Source organism: Mastigoproctus giganteus, chromosome 5 (genome assembly GCF_048544385.1).
Source record: "Mastigoproctus giganteus isolate SK-2022 chromosome 5, ASM4854438v1, whole genome shotgun sequence".
In the NCBI taxonomy this organism is placed as follows: Eukaryota; Metazoa; Arthropoda; class Arachnida; order Uropygi; family Thelyphonidae; genus Mastigoproctus; species Mastigoproctus giganteus.
The window spans coordinates 13,973,774-13,994,912 of record NC_143579.1 but is presented as its reverse complement, the minus strand read 5'-3'; the positions used below and the strand labels follow the sequence as shown (position 1 = coordinate 13,994,912).

Genomic DNA, 21,139 nt, shown 5'->3' with positions numbered 1-21,139 from the left:
AAGCATCTGTTGTAACATCATGAAATGCATCCATCTCATACTCCATTGTTTATATTATGTCAAATAAATGTTTGCCACTAATTACTGTCTTGTGTCATTTCCTGTGTGCCTCTGCTACTACTTTCCCGTGACGTTTCCGGTTATGGGTTCCTATGCGATTCACATTTCTTTAGATGTTACCTACCTCCCCTAAACGTTTGTACCAATATTTTTGAGACACCCTGTATATGTGGCCCAGTAGATTACTTTATTTCTTGAGAAGCCGTGTCGGCCACATGTGCGACACTATTACGGCATACATATGAAGGTCGTTTGTGATCAGTTTATTGCAAGTGCAGTGAGCGCTGCAATAAAACTAATTGTGATAAAATAAACTCTCAAACGTCGCAATAAGTTTGTCAGTATTGTTAGAGATTTTGTGAAAACAAGTTTGTTAGCACGCTGTATTATCCGTCATATTGTGTTGTGTTTTTCCGCAAGTTTGTACAAGTGTTTTTTAAAAAAAAAAAAAAAAATCTAAAAAGGAATGGCTAAAAGAAAATTACTAAAATAAGAGGAACTGAGAGAAATTGCTAGAATTTACAATTAAGCAGAGTTAAACTTCTCACAGACACACTGCTGTTGAGTTTTTTCAAAAGTTCAACTTTATCTGTTAAGGACAATGTACAGTGTTTGCACTTTATACCATGGGAGGAACTTCCTTTATGCACTGGAACCATGGCTGGGGCTAAATGTCAGCAGGTTATAATAATAAATGCAGAAAAACAAGTGGGAATGGCTTGCCAGTGTTTACAAGTTCGCACCAACAACTGATGCTGCAACCAACGCCACCAAAGTAGTAGCAGCAGGTCGGTGCGCCGACCCGGGAAATTTGAAATTATGTATGAATTAGCGGTGGAACTGGATTAGTGATTGTCAACCTGTACTACATTCAATAAACCCCATTCGTTAATAAACTGTTTGCCAAAAGTTACTTAATCTATCCACCATATCAGTGATAGTGTTTCTCTCCAACTTGAATGCTTCAAGATGCTATGCCCTTTTTGGGAACCAGCATTCCCTACAAATCACTGCAGTTTCCTTCAATACTTTCTGTGACAAGTGATCTACACCATTCTCAAGAGTAAAGAAGAAAACTCTAAACTTTCTAATAAATCACCACTGATGGTTGCCTTTCCATGTTGTCTCCAAATAACTCAAGGTTTAGCAGCTTTCTGTATAAATGCTAACCCATACTACAACTTCTAATGATAATGGTGATTGTAGTACTAATGGAGGGAATGCGACCAATATTCTTGTTACTGCCACTCATACCCTTCCTTTTATGTTAGAAAGGATAGTTACCCTTCATTTTGTGTTGGTATGCATTTCTATTCAAAAAGTGAGGGTTTATTGTTCAGACCTTTTGAAAACCATCTTAGATCAGTGATATGCAACTTTTTTTTCATTTGCAGCCCCTCATTTTATTGTCTGTTTTATTCATTAACTCTTCTAAGACTATGAATGAGGTATTTATTTCAGATTTGTTTACAACAAATATCACCCCAAAATGAACTGTGATCCTGGGGTTGTGTACCACTTTCCTATGCAGCTGTGATCCTCATTCCCTCATTTTCATAATCAGAAAGAAAAAGTGTATTAAAAAATGCTATTCAACAAAACAGTGTCAAAGTCATTGCACAGTGATACAAATTCAAACCAATGTAATTATGCAAATCTAATCTAATACTGGGGGTATCTTGAGTGTATGCCTAATATAGGAAGTTATTTTATAATCATGCTGTATTTATCATAATCTAAAATTATTTAAGAATATAGCAGATGTGATATGACTGAAATGCATAAGATACTAATCTTAAAGAGAAATACTTACCTATTTTGTTCAATTAATAAACGCAGAATATTTGAATTAGTTAACTGTGCATCTGAATCCACAGAGAAGTAGTAAGCACAATTCAGTTTCAAACATTCTTCCCTAAACAAATAAATTTCAGTAACTACTGTTATATTTTACTAAAATACAAACATTATACAAATTATACAATAATCAAAACTTTAGTTAAATGCTGCTCTTTAGTTTTAATATTTTTCATTTATTTAAAATACTAAATATATTGCAACCATCTCAACTACAATATTAGTTTAGGATATATCTTACTACAACAAACTTATTAGAGTACCACAGTTCGGTGACAAAAAACATGTTCAATGCAAACTTTAAGACAGATTTGACCATTCATACATAATTTACAGTCTTGATCTTTTATAATAGTTCTCAAATCATTTTTTGAAAATGAGGGCTGCACTTAAACTTTAAGGATAGTGTTTGAGCAATGTAGTTGACAGATAGGATAGCACTCCATAACTCTTTAATCAGAATTGCACATTCTACTAGTTAAATTTTTAAAAATATAGTTTTTAAAACAAGTGTTCTATAGGCTTATGTATGCTGTACACTTTGGTGTAAGAGATATACTAATAGGCATTGACAAAATTAAAAAATATATATATATTTATTTTCAGAGGGGTAATTTCTCATGCAGAAATCAATGTTTGTTCAAAAAAAGAACCTTGGACAAGTATGCATATCATTAAATTCATGAACCATTTTGTTTTCATTTGTGGATTCCTGTTGTGGATTAAGAGGCATAGCCCAAAGCAATTCATGAATTTATGTACACACCAAGATAATAACCATTATGATTTCAGACATAAACTCATGTTACAGAAACTCTCCAAGCTAATCCTGCAAGACATAACAATCATTAGTTGGATGTTTCACTGCGTGTGTGACCTGATTGTTGTTTGGGTTCATCTTAAAGATACACATGTTATTAAAAACAAAAAAAGGTTCAGCTCTGCTCTGCTCTACAGGGTCATTATACACCAATGAGCCAAAACATTATGACCAACTACCAAATATGATGTTGTTCCTCCATGTGCAGCCAAAACAGCTCATACCCAGTGAGGCATGGACACTACAAGATTTCTAAATGTGTCTTGTGGTATCTGGTCATCATCATCATCAGCCATTTTCAATCCACTGCAGGATGAAGGCCTCTCCAGCAACTTTCCAGTTCCTTCTGTTTTGAGCACTGGCCATCCATTTACTACTCAAAAACTCATGAATTTCATCTATCCGTCTCCGCCTTTGTCTTCCAGGTTTTCTTCTAGCTCCTCTTGGGTACCATTCTGTTATTTTCTTAGTCCATCTGTCATCATGTCTTCGAGCTATGTGTCCTGCCCAAGACCATTTTAGTTCTTTAGTTTTGATAAGAATGTCCTTTACTTGAGTTTGCTGCCTAATCCATGTGTTTCTCTTCTTATCTAACAGTCTGATTCCCAATATAATTCGTTCCATTCTTCGCTGTGTAGTTCTTAGCTTCTCTTCCATTCTTTTGGTGAGTGCCCAAGTTTCACTTCCATAAGTCATGGTGGGGAGTATACATTGATTCATTATTTTACGTTTCAGACAAACTGGGATATTGCTCTTCAGTATGTGACTATATTTCCTGAATGCTATCCATCCAAAATTTATTCTTCTCTTGACTTCCAGCCATTTATCATTATTACAGCTAATAACTTGTCCTAGATAAGTATATGACTCCACCTTTTCAATTACTGCTCCTTCAATCATTATTTCCCTTTCCGTGGCATACTTGTTCATCATTACTTTTGTTTTAGCCATATTCATCTTGAGTCCAAAATCCTTACTAACTGTGCATAACTGATTAAGATTTTCCTCTAATTCTTTGGGATCGTGGCTTATGACCACAATGTCATCTGCAAATTGTAAATGGTTTAGGTACTCTCCGTTCACATTGACTCCTTTCTGCGACCAGTCTAATCTTCTGAAAGCTTCCTCAAGGGCAGCAGTAAACAGCTTCGGAGATATTGTGTCTCCTTGTTGAACTCCTTTCTCGATTTTAAATTTGCTACTGTCTTTGTCTAGTCTAATAAAGGATGTAGCACTCTCATATATTTTCTTCAAAATCATAATATATGGAGTATCTATGCCTTGTCTTTCCAGTGCCCGAAACATTGCCTTATGCTGTATGGAGTCAAATGCCTTTTCATAATCCACAAATGCCAGGCATAATGGTGTTTTATATTCATTTGCTTTCTCCATTAGCTGTGATATTACGTGAAGGTGATCCGTAGTTGAGAATCCTGTCCTAAAGCCAGCTTGCTCTTTCGGTTGATTCTCATCAAGTATTCTTTCTAATCTGTTAGTAATGACCCTTGTGAACAACTTGTAGATATGGGATAACAAGCTAATTGGTCTATAATTTCCAATTTCTGATTTATCTCCTTTCTTATGCAGCAAAACTATGATTGCATTAGTGGTATCTGGTACCAACACGTAACCAGCAGATCCTTTAACTCCCGTAAGGTCTGTGGTTGAGACGCCGCAAATCGGAGTTGATGTTCCAACACACACCACAGATGTTCGATGGGACTGATGTCTGGGGAATTTGGAGGGTAGGGCAATACCTGGAAGTCTTCCTCATGTTCCACGAACTAGTCGCAAAAAATCAGGGCGGTGTGGCATGGCGCATTATCCTGCTGAAAGACAGCACTGCCAGAGGGGAAGACCGCTGCCATGAAAGGGTGTACCTGGTCAGCAATGATGTTCAGGTAAGTAGTAGACGTCAAAGTGCCCGGAATATGGATGACTTGTCCTAGAGTCCTAGAATATGGATGACTTGTCCTTTTGGGTGATGTTCTGCTGGGAAACCCAGCAGAACATCACCCAAAAGCATGACACCACCACCAGCTTGTGTTTGTCCCACGGAGCATCCAGGCACCATCACTACCCCAGGTAAATGACGCACACGTACCCAGCCATCCACATGATGCAACAGGAAATTAGCATTAGCATTAGTAGAGGCATTTGATGCAAGAAAGCAAGCTTATGCAGCATCAGCCAAAAAAAAAAAAAAAAAAAACCACTTCCACTTCACCCCTCTGTTCGTTCGAAATACCTGTCCAGCTGAGCCTTAAACTTATTTAGGCTATCAACTTCCACAACAAGGGATGGAAGTCTGTTACACCAACCAACCACCCGCTGGCTAAAGGCAAATTTCCTCACGTCTATCCTACATCTGTCCTTCCTCAATTTGAATTTCTGCCCTCTCAGGTGATTATTCTGAGCAAGAGGAAGAATCTCATCAGCATTGAGCATGCTCAAACCATTCAAGGCTTTATACACCTCTACCAGATCACCTCGCTGGTGCCTAGTCTCCAGACACTGTAATTTGCAAAACTTAAGCCTTTCTTCGTAACAGCACCCCTTTGTTCCATTCACTAATCTTGTTGCCCTTCTCTGTACTCGTTCCAGCATCTCTACAACATCCTCATGAAATGAGGCCTCCAGACCTGTATACAGTAGTCTAGGTGCGGTCTGACCATTGCCTTATACAAGGGAATAATCACCTCCTTATCCCTGCTAGAAAAATTCCTATATATCATCGACAATACACCATGAGCTACTCTTGCAGCCCGTCTGCACTGCTCAGAAAACTTCATATCTGCCTGCACGACCACCCCCAGGTCCCTTTCATTCTCTGTTCGTTGAATTCGTTGGACCAGATGACCTTCTTCCAATCACTCAAGGTCCAGTTTTGATGCTCGTGTGCCCATTGTAGGCACTGTCACCAGTGAACTGTGGCTAGCATGGGCACTCGGAGCTGCCTGCGGCTACACAGCCCCATTTTCAGAGGCGCCTCCGTAGCCAGGTGGGAAGGAGCAGCAGTGCGCAGCACACGCTTCTTGATTAGACCGGGGTTCGAGCCCGTCACCACCAAATACGGAGGATGCGGAAAGGTCAAGGAATGACCACCGCATATCACGGAGCAATATGGCCTTAGTTGCTAATGCTCCTAAAACCCAACAAAACAAAACAAACAAACAAACAGCCCCATTTTCAGCAGGGTTCAATGTACTGTGTGATGTGACACATTACTCCCATCATCAGCATTCCAATTACCGGCAAGTTGCGCCACAATCGCCCTTCTGCTTCCACGTACCATCTGGGAGAGCCTTCGCTCACCTCGAGCATCAGTGAGCTGTGGTTGTCCAACACCTCGCTAGTGGTTCGTGGGTTTCCCCTCCTCGGACCACTTTCGGTAGGTACTAACCATGGCTGACGTGAGCACCCCACCAGCCATGCCATTTCGCATATGCTCTGACCCAGTCGTCTGGCCATTACAATTTGGCCTTTGTCAAACTAGTTTAAGTCCACTGCCTTTCTCATCTGAAGAACAAGAGTAACACTGATTAATGGAGCTCAGTATCAGGTGTTTTTTATACCATGTCCTGACCCATGCACGTGCAGTAGTTCAACTGTAGTTGCTTCGGTTTGCATAATGACTCACTGGTCATAATGTTTTTTGGCTCATTGATGTAAAGTCCTTGTGCAGTTTTAAATTTTCATAACTACCGTTCTGTACACGATAAAATCAATCTGTAAAAAACATTAGAAATGTAATTTAGTGAAGTTTAGTATATAATAATTATTCATTTATTTTATTGTAGTTAAGCAAAAGTTTTATTATTATAATTTTTTTTGCAGAATTAGGCTTGACTAAATGGCTTCAATAGAATACAAAGTAAATTGGGTGCTGTTGTTGTTGTTGTTTGGTTTTTAGGAGCATTAGCAACTAAGGCCATATTGCTCCAGGATATGCGGCGGTCATTCCTTAACCTTTCCGCATCCTCCGTATTTGGTGGTCATGGGCTCGAACCCCGGTCTAATCAAGAAGCATGTGCTACACACTGCTGCTCCTTCCCACCTGGCTACGGAGGCGCCCTTTGGGTGCTGTGGTTGGCCGAGTTAAAGCTTTAATCGCAGTACAAAAAAAGATTCAGAACCCATTACAACAAAGATGCACCACACGGGAATTCCATAATTAACTGGATTAAAAAAGTTTAAAGAAACAGGTTCTGTCAATGATAAACCACGATCTGGAAGGCCATGGACGGGTTGTTAATAGTGAGAGTTATTTGGAAATGCTGCAGAATTACTTTATTCCTGAACTAACACGTTTAGAACTTACAGGTGATACAGTGTTTCAGCAAGATGGTGCACCTTGTCATTTTGCTCTCAGTGTTAGACAATTTCTGAATGAAAATTTTCCTAACAGATGGATTGGAAGAAGTGAATCGATCTCTTGGCCACCACATTTACCAGGTTTGAGCCCATTGGATCTTTTTTTATGGGGACATGTTATGACTATTATTTAATCAACAAAACCTCGCTCTTCAGATGATCTTCGGACTAGGATAACTAATGTGATTTAGGGTATTACTGAAAATCAACTGCAAAACATATTTGTAGAACTTCAGAATCGTATCTCACTTTCTATACATAAAGACGGTGGGGATGTAGAGAATTAACAATCTCAAGAATAATATAAAACTGTAATAAATTCTTTTCCTTTCCTTTTTTAAAGATTGATTTTATCACAGTTATGATAAAATCAATAATGAAAATTTATGAAAATTTAAACCTGCACAACGACTTTATAATGACTCTGTATATAATTAGTACAATACAAATGTGGCAGAACTATTCATTATATAATAACAGATATCCACAGTCATGTTGATGAGTACAAAAACCAATGGTTCCAGTCCAACCCAACAGAAAAATGGCTTATCTGCAAAAATTCACTGCTCATACAGAAACTATTCAACGCAACTGTTCCTCTGGAGAATGTGTAGCAAAAACACATTCTTGAAGCTTTTAACTTTACCATCATATTAGGAGAAGGAATAAATTATCAGTCTACTTCAACACCAGAAGCATCCTATCACAGTATTCCATTTTGTGTATCTGTTCATCTCAAATGCTGCTATTTGTGACTATTTCTAATGTTTATTTCTGATGGTAAGTACTACCAGTTGCTTCTCTGATATCACAATCCTTCAAAAGGTCAGAATAGTTATATTCTGGTAGAGATGTAATCTCATCTCCACAAAATCCTTCACCATTTCTTTTCTCATCTAGAATTTTGAGAGCTTCCCCCAAGATCTAATTTGTTGCTACCCAACATCTCTGACATATTTTCCATATGATCTTTTGAGATAATTGTATTTAACTTCCTTAAATGGGCTGTTCAAATAATTTGGAATAGTACATACACTACGTTACCAAAATTAATGGGATACTAATAGAAAAGAAAACAATGGTTTACATATTAGATTTTGATATAATGTGAATCCTCCTTCGACCTTTTATATAACAGCTAATATAAAGTCATTTCCTGCAATTTATGATCACTTCACTTGAATGAATGAATGACTCTTGGATCAGAATGAACTGAATCCCAGTGTTCATCCTCCAGTGGGATTCATCCTGATCCAAGATTCTAAGCCCAGTAGCAGACTCCATTTGGGACTCTGAGTGGACCAAACCATTCGTGCTCAAGACGTTATCCTCCTTAAACTATGCTTGACATTACAGACAGAACTTTATGATAGGCATTATCCTGATGAAAAGCATGATATTCTGCAAAAAAAAAAAAAAACACACACAACTAACAATGTAAAAATTGTACATCATTAGTGGGGGGAAAAAAAGCATTAAAGGATGTCACAATATTGTCTCTTATGAATGATACTATCCACAAAAACTGCAGGCCTAACAATACCATGAAGGTACCCTTAGACAAAACCCAAGTACTTTTATCTGGCAGAACTGCATATATACATGATCCATCATTCAAGAAAATCCTTTTGTACTCCACTATCAACTAGTTTCTCTGAAATTTTTTTCCCCTTTTATTCTGTACTATGGACTTTAAACAGCTGCATTTAACCTCGACTTTAGATGGGGTGCAAGTTCAAATAATTTTGGTAGATTATTAAATTAGTATTAATATAGTATTAAAGGGTAGAGCATTAAAGGCATATAAAAATTCGAAAATGCACAATTTTACAGAAAACAGTGAATAAACTTACAAGCCCAAGTTTCTGGCATGCCACTCTTTGTAACCATCTTCATATCGAAGATAATTAATGCTGTTATATTTATGTTTGTGACTATTAACAAAATCATCTACGGTATGGATATGATATTCAGCCTATATAAAAAAAAAAGCATTATTACCATATTCATCAATATCTGTTAATATTTTATACTTATGGTGGGGAAAACAGTTTTATTTATCTAAACATTTTTTAATAATTTAAGTCTAAATCTTAACTAAATTAATTATAACTTAAAATTATAAAATATTTTTAATATTTATTTGGTTTGTGATAATATTTTTTTTTTTTTTTTTTTTTGCTGCCACCTTGGGGTTAGAAATTAATGTCAATAATTTCCAATTCTAAAATAATAGAAGAAAATGTTCCTTTTCAGGAAGAATTTCATTAAAATAGCAAGACATATACCTATCTGCCATAAAAAAAAACTTTTCATTTGGGAGAGGACAAAGCTCTTACCAAGAAACATTAATTATTAATTAACAAATATTAATATTAATAAAATTAATAATTGCACAGGCCAGCAATGGTTTTATTGTTGTAATTAATTTAGTTGCTATAGAGCAGGTATGCTCCTGCAAGCTGATTCGAAATTCTGATATTGTTCAATGTGAAAGACCGCTATACAAATTGGAGCAGTGTGGTATTACGGGCAAGCTAAGTCTACAATAAATAGCTGATTGAGTAGGAGAAAACAGAGAGTGGCTATCAATGGGCACTGCTCTTCTTAGACTATTAGCAGAGTGCTCCAACAGTTCAGTGCTGGGTACGCTGATGTTTTTAAATATTTATTAATAACACCAATATCAGGCTTAACATCTAAGTTTGCAGTGCTACAAAGGTTGGAAAGGTTGTTAATTACAGTAATCAGTGTATGCTACTGCAACAAGGTCTAGAAAAATTAAGATGAGTTGAGAAGTGACAGCTGAAGTTTAACATTGACAAATGCAAGGTACTACATAAGGGCAAAAGTAATCCCAGAATAACATAACAACCTAGGTGGAACTACACTCAAGGCATTAGAGAATGAAAAAGCCTTGGAGGAAAGGATTGTGCAGTTAAAGTACTCTGAGCAGCACAAACTGGCTGCTAGGTCAGCTGATGGAGTTTTGATATTAGTATTAGTAATGGCAAGTGATGCAATAAAGTAAGTTTTTTTTTTTTTTTTCATGAAAACCCAAACACGTTTCTATTGTTGTTGTTATTTGGTTTTTAGGAGCATTAACAACTAAGACCATATTGCTCCGAGGATATGCGGTGGTCATTCCTCTGACGTTTCCGCATCCTCCGTATTTGGTCACGGGCTCGAACCCTGATCTAATCAAGAAGCGTGTGCTATGCACTGCCGCTCCTGCCCACCTGGCTACGGAGGAGACACGTTTCTATTGGAAAGGTTGTTGTTATTTGGTTTTTAGGAACATTAGCAACTAAGGCTATATTGTTCCGGGGATATGTGGTGGTCATTCCCTGACCTTTCCGCATCCTCCGTATTTGGTGGTGACGGGCTCGAACCCCGGTCTAATCAAGAAGCGTGTGCTACGCAATGCTGCTCCTTCCCACCTAGCTACGGAGACGCCGCATTGGAAAGGTATTAGAACCTATAGTACCTAATACAATGCGTGAACTGAATGTTAAGAATAAGAAGATACTTAATGATGTTATACTTCAATTTCTATTTTCAGGAAATACATGTCATGTGAAGGGAAGTTGTTCCAGAAAACAGAATTTGAAAGAATAAATGAGGAAGAAGAAAAGCTGAACAAAAAAAGGAAGTTGACTGGTTGCACCACATGTTCAGACTGATATGAAAGGGGGATACTTGTTATTTGGATTTTAGGAGCATTAGCAATTAAGGCCATATTGCTCTGGGGATATGCGGTGGTCATTCCCTGACCTTCCCACATCCTTCGTATTTGGGCTCGAACCCCGGTTCTAATCAAGAGGTGTGTGCTACGCACTGCTGCTCCTGCCCACCTGGCTACGGAGTGAAAGGGGGATACAGAAGCCAATTCAGAAGAACAGTACCCATGGAAGTACCTACAGAAAAGGATGCAACAAAAACAGAACATCTGTGAGACAGAGAGTGGAGAGACTTTATAAGAGATAAGTCTTTAATTAACCTAACTACTCTCTTCTGAATGGAATCTAGAAGCCTAAGAGGGGTAATGAGGGTGCCATCCAAGATGTGGGAACAATATATTTTTCTCTTATGCTGAGAGCAAAAGAGAAAACAGAGTTTTTTAGATGCAGAGGAAGCAATATTTGTGAATTGCTTATGACAAGAGGGATTAGAAGTGAGGATATATCTCTATATATCTCTATTGAGATCCTATATCTCAATAGGGATATAGGATCTTGCCTAGAAATCAGTGCCATCGAAGTTAAGCGTAGGAGCAGAAGAATCCTTTTTGCGAGATATAAGACAGGATTATGTTTCAGAAGGATTCAAATCAACTTTGTTATCTTTGCCCCACTGGAGATCAGTATTTAAGAAACTGGGAGTGGATAGTTGAGAAGTTGAAACTGTTTGAGCAGGGCAAGGTTTCTCAACCTGGAAGGTGGAATGCAATGTCTATCATCAACAAAACTATGGATAGGATTTCCAGTCAGTGGAAGAAGTTCATTAATATAAAAGAGGGAAAAGAGTAGTAGAAAAACCTGAACCTTGGGAAACACCAGCATTAGTGGAAGTTAGAAGACAGGGAGATACCTACCATTACCAGCATTAGTGGAAGTTAGAAGATAGAGAGATACCTACCATTACCAGCATTAGTGGAAGTTAGAAGACAGAGTCATTTACCATCACTCACAGTGAGCGATCAGAGAGAAAACTGTATATCCAATTACAAGACACAGTTGGAAAACCATAAGATGGAAGCTTATTTGGAATATCTTTAAGCCAAACATGATCAAAAGCCTTTGAAATGTGAAGAGCAACTGTTAGAGTTTCACCAAACTTTTCCAATTACTTATGTTATCAATCTAATCTCCACAGATGGGTCACATAAGCCAGTATACCACCAGTGGATTGACACTAACGGAATCCATACTGGTGATCACTGATTAGTTGGAAGGTTTCCATATAGTTTAGGAGTTGGTGGTTAATGGATTTCTCCATTACTTTAGAAAGAGTCAAAGTAAGTGCAACGGGACGATAACTGGATGGAAGGGATTTGTCACCCTTTATAGGAACTGGCTGGATATGAGCAAATTTCCAAGCAGAAAGGAAAAACACCAGTAGAATTAAAACATGTAAAAAGATGACACAGAACAGGAGTAAGCTCAGGAGCACAGGCTGTTGAAGGCTGAAAATTCTTCTGATACCCTTTTGACAGAAGACCACAGGAGGAATTGAATGGGTGTACTCGGAATGGTAGGAGTTTAACCAAGGTCTTCGATACTAGAGTTAGAAGAAAAGCAGGATGTCAGTTTGATCTTTAGCTGAGGTGGAAACAGAACCATGCAGTTTTAACAGAGGTGGATATAGAAATAGGAAAAAGTTGTGCCAACAGCTTTCACAAGAGACCAGAATGAGAATGAGAGAAAGTCCCATTGGTGAAGAGAAGTAAGTTTCCCAAACTCAGTCTGTTCAAAATCTGGTTTGGACTGATTAATAATGCTTTACTATTGTTGTGAGCTTTGGTGTAGGCAGAAAATGAACCAGGAGATTTAGATACAAGCCAATTGTGATATGCAATATTCTTATCTTGAACAGCCTTAGCACATTTATTGGAAAACCAAGTTTTAGATAAAGGACAAGATTTTAAGCTGGAGTGTAGGATAAAGCATTTCATCCCTACAAGAATAATTTCACTAATATGATCTTAGCAAATGTTGACGCCAGAAGATTTAAAACAGTAATGCAATCAAGGAAAAGAAGAAACCTCACAGATTATCCCATTTTGTATTCATGTAATGCCAAACAATAGTTGAGAATGGCCACGAGAATGAGAGGATAAGAATGGCCAAGAGAAAAAAAAAAGTCTCCATTGGTGAAGAGACCATCACAAAGTTATGATCTGAGATGCATAGAGGACCACTCTCCTTGGCTGTATATGTGGAAGAGTTGTTTTGTGAGAAAAAAAAAAGCTCAAGAGTGTTGCAGGGCTGTACCAAGCCATTTTAGTACTTGAAGCAAGAATGAAAAATTGCACCCTACTCTTAATGATGGCAATGTTGGAAATTATTTAATCTTTCTTTTGGTGCTCCTTTCAGCTTTTAACCTGAGGCAAGGGCCTCATTCGCCTCTCCCTCGGCATGGCTTTGGAGTGTTGGCTGTGTAGTTAGGATTGTCTGGTATTAGTCAACTGCCCACTGGCTGAAAGCAAACCTTCACAAATCTATCCTGTAATTATCCTTCTTCAATTTGAATTTGTGTCCCCTCATGTGTGTGTTAGTTAGGAAATACATCAAATCTAAGGCAGTGCATCCAGTGGACATGGTTAGCCAGTGCAATGTTGAGTCAGTATGGTGTGACATAAGCACTGGGAAAACAAAAATGAGGGTAGGAGTGTGTTATAGGCCTAATGAGTACAATGAACAACTGTATGGAGAAATAGAGTGGGCCAGTAATTCAGAATTTATTATAATGGGGGATTTTGACTTTCCAGATATTCACTGGAACTTGAGAGTTGGTCACTCACACACTAGTAAGACTTTTGTGGATATATTGGATGACTGTTTTCTACAGCAGCATGCTTCAGAGTCAAACAGAGAAAGTAACATCCTTGATCTGATTATTAGCAGTGATTATTTATGCATTAAGAATCTGCAGATAAAAGAACCACTAGGTGCCAATGATCACAGTGTACTGATGTTGGGATTTAGACAGTTTTTAAACACTGGATGATTTTTTTTTTACACTGGTTTCAGACAGTTTTTAAATTCTATACAGTGGGACCAACTGATTATGTTACCAACATTAATCTTGGAATCTACTAGGGTTTTCATACCAACTAAGAAATACTGTTCAAGGTTTAGGCCTACATGGATATCAGATGAACTAATGACATTCATGGCAGAGAAGAAAAATGCATGGCATGCATATAAATTATCAGGCAACAGAGAAGCCTATGGTAGATATAAGCTAGTCTGTAATCAACCAGTCAAAAATTACTCATTTCCCCATTCCCCTACCAAAGTGTTCTATATATCACTGCTATATATCATAAAATCTTTGTATAGGAGTGTATCTCATCCCTCTAAAAACAGTCTTCCCTATTAATATATACAGACCATGCTAAGAAAAATTTTACTCCTTGATTTGCACAATCTCTCCAGGACTAAATTGATTGACTAACAAAGCTCTCACAATGTATTCCCTCCTAGCTGCAATGTGAAATCCCTCTTCCACCAGAGCTTATTCTGACAAGGTGCAGAATGTGGTTCCATGTAGCACTGTTTTATGCCCAAATTTCTGATTATATAAGAGAAAAAGTTGTCAATGCTTTGGATACTGTGGCTTCTGCAACTATTGGTATTAACTAACGCAATTCTTTTCTGATTCTTTGTTTAGAAAACATCTGCTTCCACTGAAAACCATTTTGCTTGGTTACTTAAATCTATAACCAAACTTGAAACATGGAGACTTTCTTTGTGTGATACAATTGAAGAAATAGGGAAAGTTCAATTAGAAATTTCAACCATCCCTAGAGACATAGGAGAGAATATAAGAATAAATTTGATCATGTTAAAAAAAAAAAAAAAAAAACTCCAAATTTCATATTTCAAGTTATGTTATTTGATTTTTAGGAGCATTAGCAACCATATTGCTCTGGGATATGCGGTGGTCATTCCTTGACCTTTCCGCATCATCCATATTTGGTGGTGATGGGCTTGAACCCCAGTCTAATCAAGAAGTGTGTGCTACGCACTGCTGCTCCTTCCCACCTGGCTACAGAGGCGCCTTTCATATTTCAAGGAAAATAGATGACTTGTTAATGGAAATGAACAGGAAATTCTGTTTCAAGTAGAGGCTTCAAAGGCTCACATTTTTAAATTTAATCCAGTCACTTCTGATGATGTGGAAAGATTGTTTTCTGCTTTTAAAATAATTTTCAATGATAAACACTAGAGATTTATGGTGGATTAGCATTAGCATTAGCATTAGTAGAGGCATATGATGCAAGAAAGCAAGCTTATTCAGCATCAGCCAAAAAAAAAAAAAAAAAAAAAAAAAAAACCCTCTCCCATTTCACCCCTCCGTTCGTTCGAAATACCTGTCCAGTTGAGCTTTAAATTTGTTTAGGCTATCAACTTCAACAACAAGTGATGGAAGTCGGTTCCACCAACCAACCACCCACTGGCCAAAGGCAAATTTCCGCACATCTATCCGACATCCGTCCTTCCTCAATTTGAATTTATGCCCTCTGAGGTGATTATTCTGAGAAAGATGAAGAATCCCATTGGCATTGAGCATGCTCAAACCATTCAAAGCCTTATACACCTCTATCAGATCACCTCGCCGGTGCCTAGTCTCCAGACTCTGTAATTTGCAAAACTTAAGCCTTTCTTCGTAAGAGCAACCCTTTGTTCCATTTACTAATCTTGTTGCCCTTCTCTGTACCCGTTCCAGCAGCTCTACATCCTTCTTGAAATGAGGCCTCCAGACCTGTATACAGTACTCAAGATGTGGCCTAACCATTGCCTTATACAAGGGAATAATCACCTCCTTATCCCTGCTAGAAAAATTCCTGTATATCATTGACAAGACACCATGAGCTACTCTTGCAGCTCGTCTGCACTGCTCAGAGAACTTCATATCTGCCTGCACAATTACCCCCAGGTCCTTTTCATTCTCCACCACTGTCAGTGTACTACCGCAGAGTTGATACATTGCTCTGGGGTTACTGTTACCCATATGTAGTACTTTACATTTGTCAATGTTAAACTTCATTTGCCACCTCTCAGCCCATCTGTTCAACCTTTCCAGATCCTGTTGCAGCAGCATAGCGTCAGTAGTGTCCTTAACGACCCTGCCAACCTTTGTATCATCTGCAAACTTAGACATTAAACTTGATATACCATCATCAATATCATTCATAAACACCGAAAACAACAATGGACCCAACACTGAACCTTGAGGAACTCCACTAATAACATTAGTCCACGTTGAGCAGTGTCCATTGATTACCACTCTCTGTCTTCTGCCACTCAACCATCCCCTTATCCATAGCAGCAATTTGCCTCCAATGCCACACTGCTCCAATTTGTGCAGCAGTCTTCCATGTGCAACAGTATCAAAAGCCTTTCTAAGATCCAAATATATAATATCAAAGTTATTCCCTGCATCCAGTTCTTTTGTGACTACATCATAGTATCCAATCAAATTGGTCAGGCAAGACCTGCCCTTAACAAAACCATGCTGCGTCTGAGCTATAACTGAATTCTTGTCTAGATGATCCTGCAGTGCTTCTTTAACCAGTGCCTCCATTAATTTACCTATAACAGAAGTTAAACTAACAGGTCTATAATTACTTGTGTCAGCCTTTGATCCTCCTTTTTGAATTGGGGTTACATTTGCACATCTCCAGTCTATGGGTACCTCCCCTGAGTCCAAAGAAGCTCTCATAATTATGGCTAGGGGTTTGCATACTTCCTTTGCTGCCTCCTTTAATATAACTGGATAGATCCCATCCACCCCAGGTGCCTTTTTTATGTTTATCCTCAACAATCTCTCCTCCACTTTCCTCTCAGTTATTACAAAATCATCCAGCTCACTGCCAATGTTTACTTTACCTACATCATTCTCCTTCCTGAATAACTCCTCATGCGTGAATGTAGATGCAAAATACTCGTTTAGATTGTTAGCCACCTGAGCAGGATCCTCAACTGTTGAACCATCAATATCTAGTGGACCAATCTGATTCATCCCTTTCCTTCTCGAGTTCAAGTATGTAAAGAACTCCTTTCTGTTTTTCTTTGCATCCTTTGCCAAGGATTTTTCGTAGTCTGCCTTTGCCTGCCTAATCTCCTTTGTGACTTGGTTACAGACCAACTTATATCTATCATAGGCTTCCATGTCACCCATTAATTTGTATGTATCCCATGCATTTTTCTTCTCTGCCACATGTCTCATTAGTCCATCTGACAACCATTTAGGCCTAAACCTTGAACAATATTTCTTAGTTGGTATGTAAAGCCTGGTAGCCACCAATATTAGTTCCTTTAATGCTTCCCATTTTGAGTTTGCTGTTGGTAACATCATCAGTTCGTCCCACTGTATAGAATTTAAATACTGTCTCAGACCATCATAGTCGCCTATGTTGCCTCACGAACATGCTGATGTAGAAAACAATCATCCAATAAATCCACAAAAGCCTTGCTAGTGTGCGAGTGACCAACCCACAAATTCCAGTCAATATCTGGGAAATTAAAATCCCCCATTATAAGACTCTCTGATTTACTGGCCCACTCTATTTCCCTGTACAATATATTATTATACTCATCAGAGTCATTAGGCCTATAGCACACTCCTACTCTCAATTTTGATTTCCCTATGCTTATGTCACACCAAACTGACTCGACACTGCCCTGTCCATCGATGTCAACTGGCTTCACTTCCTTTGACTTTATGTGTTTCTTAATTAATAGCATAACCCCTCCTCCCCTCCTGTCCTGTCTATCCTTTCTATATACATTGTATTCCCCAAATTCCAGTTCCGCATTACTTATATCTGTGTGACACCACGTCTCTGATATCCCAACAATATCTGCCTTTGATGTTTTGAGCAATACCTCAAATTCATCAAATTTATTTACCAAACTCCTAGCATTGGTGTACACGCAGGTATACATGCACCTGTTTCTATTCTTAGCTACCCTAACACAACCCATGTGTTTACTTGTAACGCAATGACTACCAGCAGTCTCTGAAATATCCTGCATCTTGTTTTTCAGACTTCTGCTCATTTGAATAGAAGCAGTGCAAGAATTACTTCCACCTCTGCCAGTGGCTACTGTTAATCTATTAGTCCTTGTATCCCCCCAACTAGCAGTTTTCCGACCCACCTAACACTGCCTCGACAGCATCAGCAAAAATTCTTGCACCCTTTCTATTTAAGTGTATCCCATCCCTGTAGAAGCAATCTCTCCTGTTAACAAGTACAGTCCAGGCTGAAAAAAATTCTACCCCTTGAGCCTTGCACAATCCCTCCAGGGCCGAATTGATCGACAAGGCTCTCATCATATACTCCCTCCTATCGTGTCTGGGCAGAATTGCAGACACTTTCAAGTTCAACCCTAATTCACGGCTTTTTTTCAACAGTGACCTGTACTTGCTAAGTAATTCCGCCGGTCTCCTACTCATTGGAAAATTACATTGGAAAATATATTTTTGTTTACAATAACAAAAGTTATTTCATGAGACAGTTGTTAAATGATCCTTATAACTTTTCATTAAACAATTTTGTTGCTTTTAAATACTGAATACAAATAAATTGTAATTCAGTTAATTTTGATAAATTGGTAATAAATGTAAAAAAAGTGTTATTGCATATAACAGCATTTCGGTCCATTTTTATTTTATTGTATATCTGCGTGAATATTTTGCCTTGTTTTTTAGTGCATATTGTCCAATGTCTACAATCATCACTGTTAAACTTCAACTACCACTTTTCAGCCTATCTGCATAATTTATCTAGCTCACGCTGCCATAGCATACTCTGTTTAATGACAGTAAACAGAGTATGCTGCTGTAGCATACTCTGTTTACTGTCATTAACCACCCGACCCATCTACATAGAATATGCTGAGAAAAATTCTACCCCCTGAGCCTTGCACAATTTCTCCAGGGCTGATGTGATGGATTAATAAAGCTCTCATCATATACTTCTACCTATCATGTATGGGCAAAATTCCAGACACTTTCAAATTCTTCACAGCTTTTTATCAACATTGCTTGGTACCTGATAAGTAAATCCATAAATTGCCTATTCTTAATATCATTAGTACCAGTGTGTATGCCATCACCTTTCTGTTATTACACTGAACAGATTTTTCTAGTACAGTCGATTCCGGTTATTTGGGACACATCGGGACTAGTGCATTTTGGCCCGATTAAGCGGCTGCCCCAATTATCCGAAGTTTCATATAAATAGTTAAAAATACAACGTGCACCCCCCCCTTTACAATTGGTTCACTGTACAATCAAATCATGTTACGACGAATTCACCACAGTAAAGTTCCGTTCACTATACGATGTGTAGTAAGCGCCGGTCATTGTGATCACGTTTGTGAATTGAATTTTAATTCTATTAAACAGCGATTCTAATTAGCGAAAATAGGAGGAATATTATCATATGCTATAAAAGTAAAGATATATTAAGCACAAATTTACTCTTTATTACCTTACCAATTAAAAAATTAAATGATACGTGAAAATCGGAAGAATTAATACGTACTGTAATAATGTGTACATACTAACTAAACTAGTTGACATTTCTGTTCACTGACATTTGTGGGTGGGGGTTAAAATTTAAAACAGTAAAAAGATAAGCAATCAATAACAAAGAACACGGCACACACAAATTGCAAGTAACACAACACGCGCAAGTGAGAACGGAGTAACAAATTACGAAGCTTTAAAAATAGGAATGAAGAGAAGATCTGAAAATTAATTTTTTTTATTTGATTGAAGAGTTCATGGAAGTGTAAACACATTTTACCATAATAACCCACAGAATTCCAGCTGTGAGTATTACCGCAAATTCAATAAGATCGAGTTTACTGTCCGTTTATGATAGATTTCACTAACAGAAAAGCCCAATTAACAGGTGACTGCTAACTGTTTTTATTGTTTTATGGTTGTGACCTCCAGAAATCCGACCGAACTACGTGGTACGGTCGGAGACAATCGTAGGGTAATCTCCAGTGCTGAGGTCTCCTGCCCCGATTAAACGGCATTTTGTCCCAATTAAGCGAAGTAAACCCTGGCTATTTTCTCGATTGGTTTTGTTTTTTAAGATTTGCCCCAAATAAAGGGCTGCCCTGATTAACCGGTGGCCCAAATAACCGGAATCCACTGTACATAGTGCCATGTTTGGCATGGAAAATAAGGTACACTACAAGAAAGCAAAAATATAAACTCCTTTCTATGTAAAAACCTGTCAGACTTAATGTCACATTTTTAAAGATAATGTATTACTTACAGAGGCTGTTCTCAACATGACTTTTTGCTCAAGTATGATTCAACCACCTAAATCATTATTCAGATAATATTTTTACATTAGTTTTCAATACTGCTGTTGTTCTAATTCATGTGGTTATTATTGTATATTATATCTCTACAAGTGTGCACTCACAGATCAATTTCCACATTGTAGTAGAATAACTTACTCCACCAGAGATCAACTAACTATGGTTCTGATGAAGAAGCCTTTAACAAGTCTATCAAAATCTGAACCCACCAAACTATCATTAGCATTAGTAGAGGCATTTGATGCAAGAAAGCAAGCTTATGCAGCATCAGCCAAAAAAAAAAAAAAAAAAAACCCCACTTCCACTTCACCCCTCTGTTCGTTCAAAATACCTGTCCAGCTGAGCCTTAAACTTATTTAGGCTATCAACCTCCACTACGGGATGGAAGTCTGTTCCACCAACCAACCACCCGCTGGCTAAAGGCAAATTTCCGCACGTCTATCCTACATCTGTCTTTCCTCAATTTGAATTTATGCCCTCTCAGGTGATTATTCTGAGCTAGAGGAAGAATCCCATCAGCATTGAGCATGCTCAAACCATTCAAGGCTTTATACACCTCTTATCAGATCACCTCGCTGGTGCCTAGTCTCCAGACACTGTAATTTGCAAAATTTAAGCCTTTCTTCGTAAGAGCACCCCCTTTGTTCCATTCACTAATCTTGTTGCCCTTCTCTGTACTCGTTCCAGCAGCTCTACATCCTTCTTGAAATGAGGCCTCCAGACCTGTATACAGTACTCTAGGTGTGGCCTGACCATTGCCTTATACAAAGGAATAATCACCTCCTTATCCCTGCTAGAAAAATTCCTGTATATCATTGACAATACTCCATGAGCTACTCTTGCAGCCCGTCTGCACTGCTCAGGGAACTTCATATCTGCCTGCACGACCACCCCCAAGTCCCTTTCATTCTCTACCACTTTCAGTGTAGTACCACAGAGTTATTACGTTGCT

The 21,139-nt window shown here is 38.2% G+C and overlaps 1 protein-coding gene across 1 annotated transcript in view; it reads right to left on the bottom strand.

Moving 5' to 3' along the window:
- LOC150085182 (procollagen-lysine,2-oxoglutarate 5-dioxygenase 1-like) overlaps window positions 1-21,139 on the bottom strand; it is a 248,928-nt gene that overhangs the window by 125,519 nt on the left and 102,270 nt on the right. The window contains exons 11-12 of the mRNA XM_090373918.1: window positions 8,965-9,086; window positions 1,874-1,975 (exon numbers count right to left, since the gene is read on the bottom strand). Coding sequence (XP_090230044.1) covers window positions 1,874-1,975; window positions 8,965-9,086 — 224 coding nt within the window. The remainder of the gene's footprint in view (window positions 1-1,873; window positions 1,976-8,964; window positions 9,087-21,139) is intronic.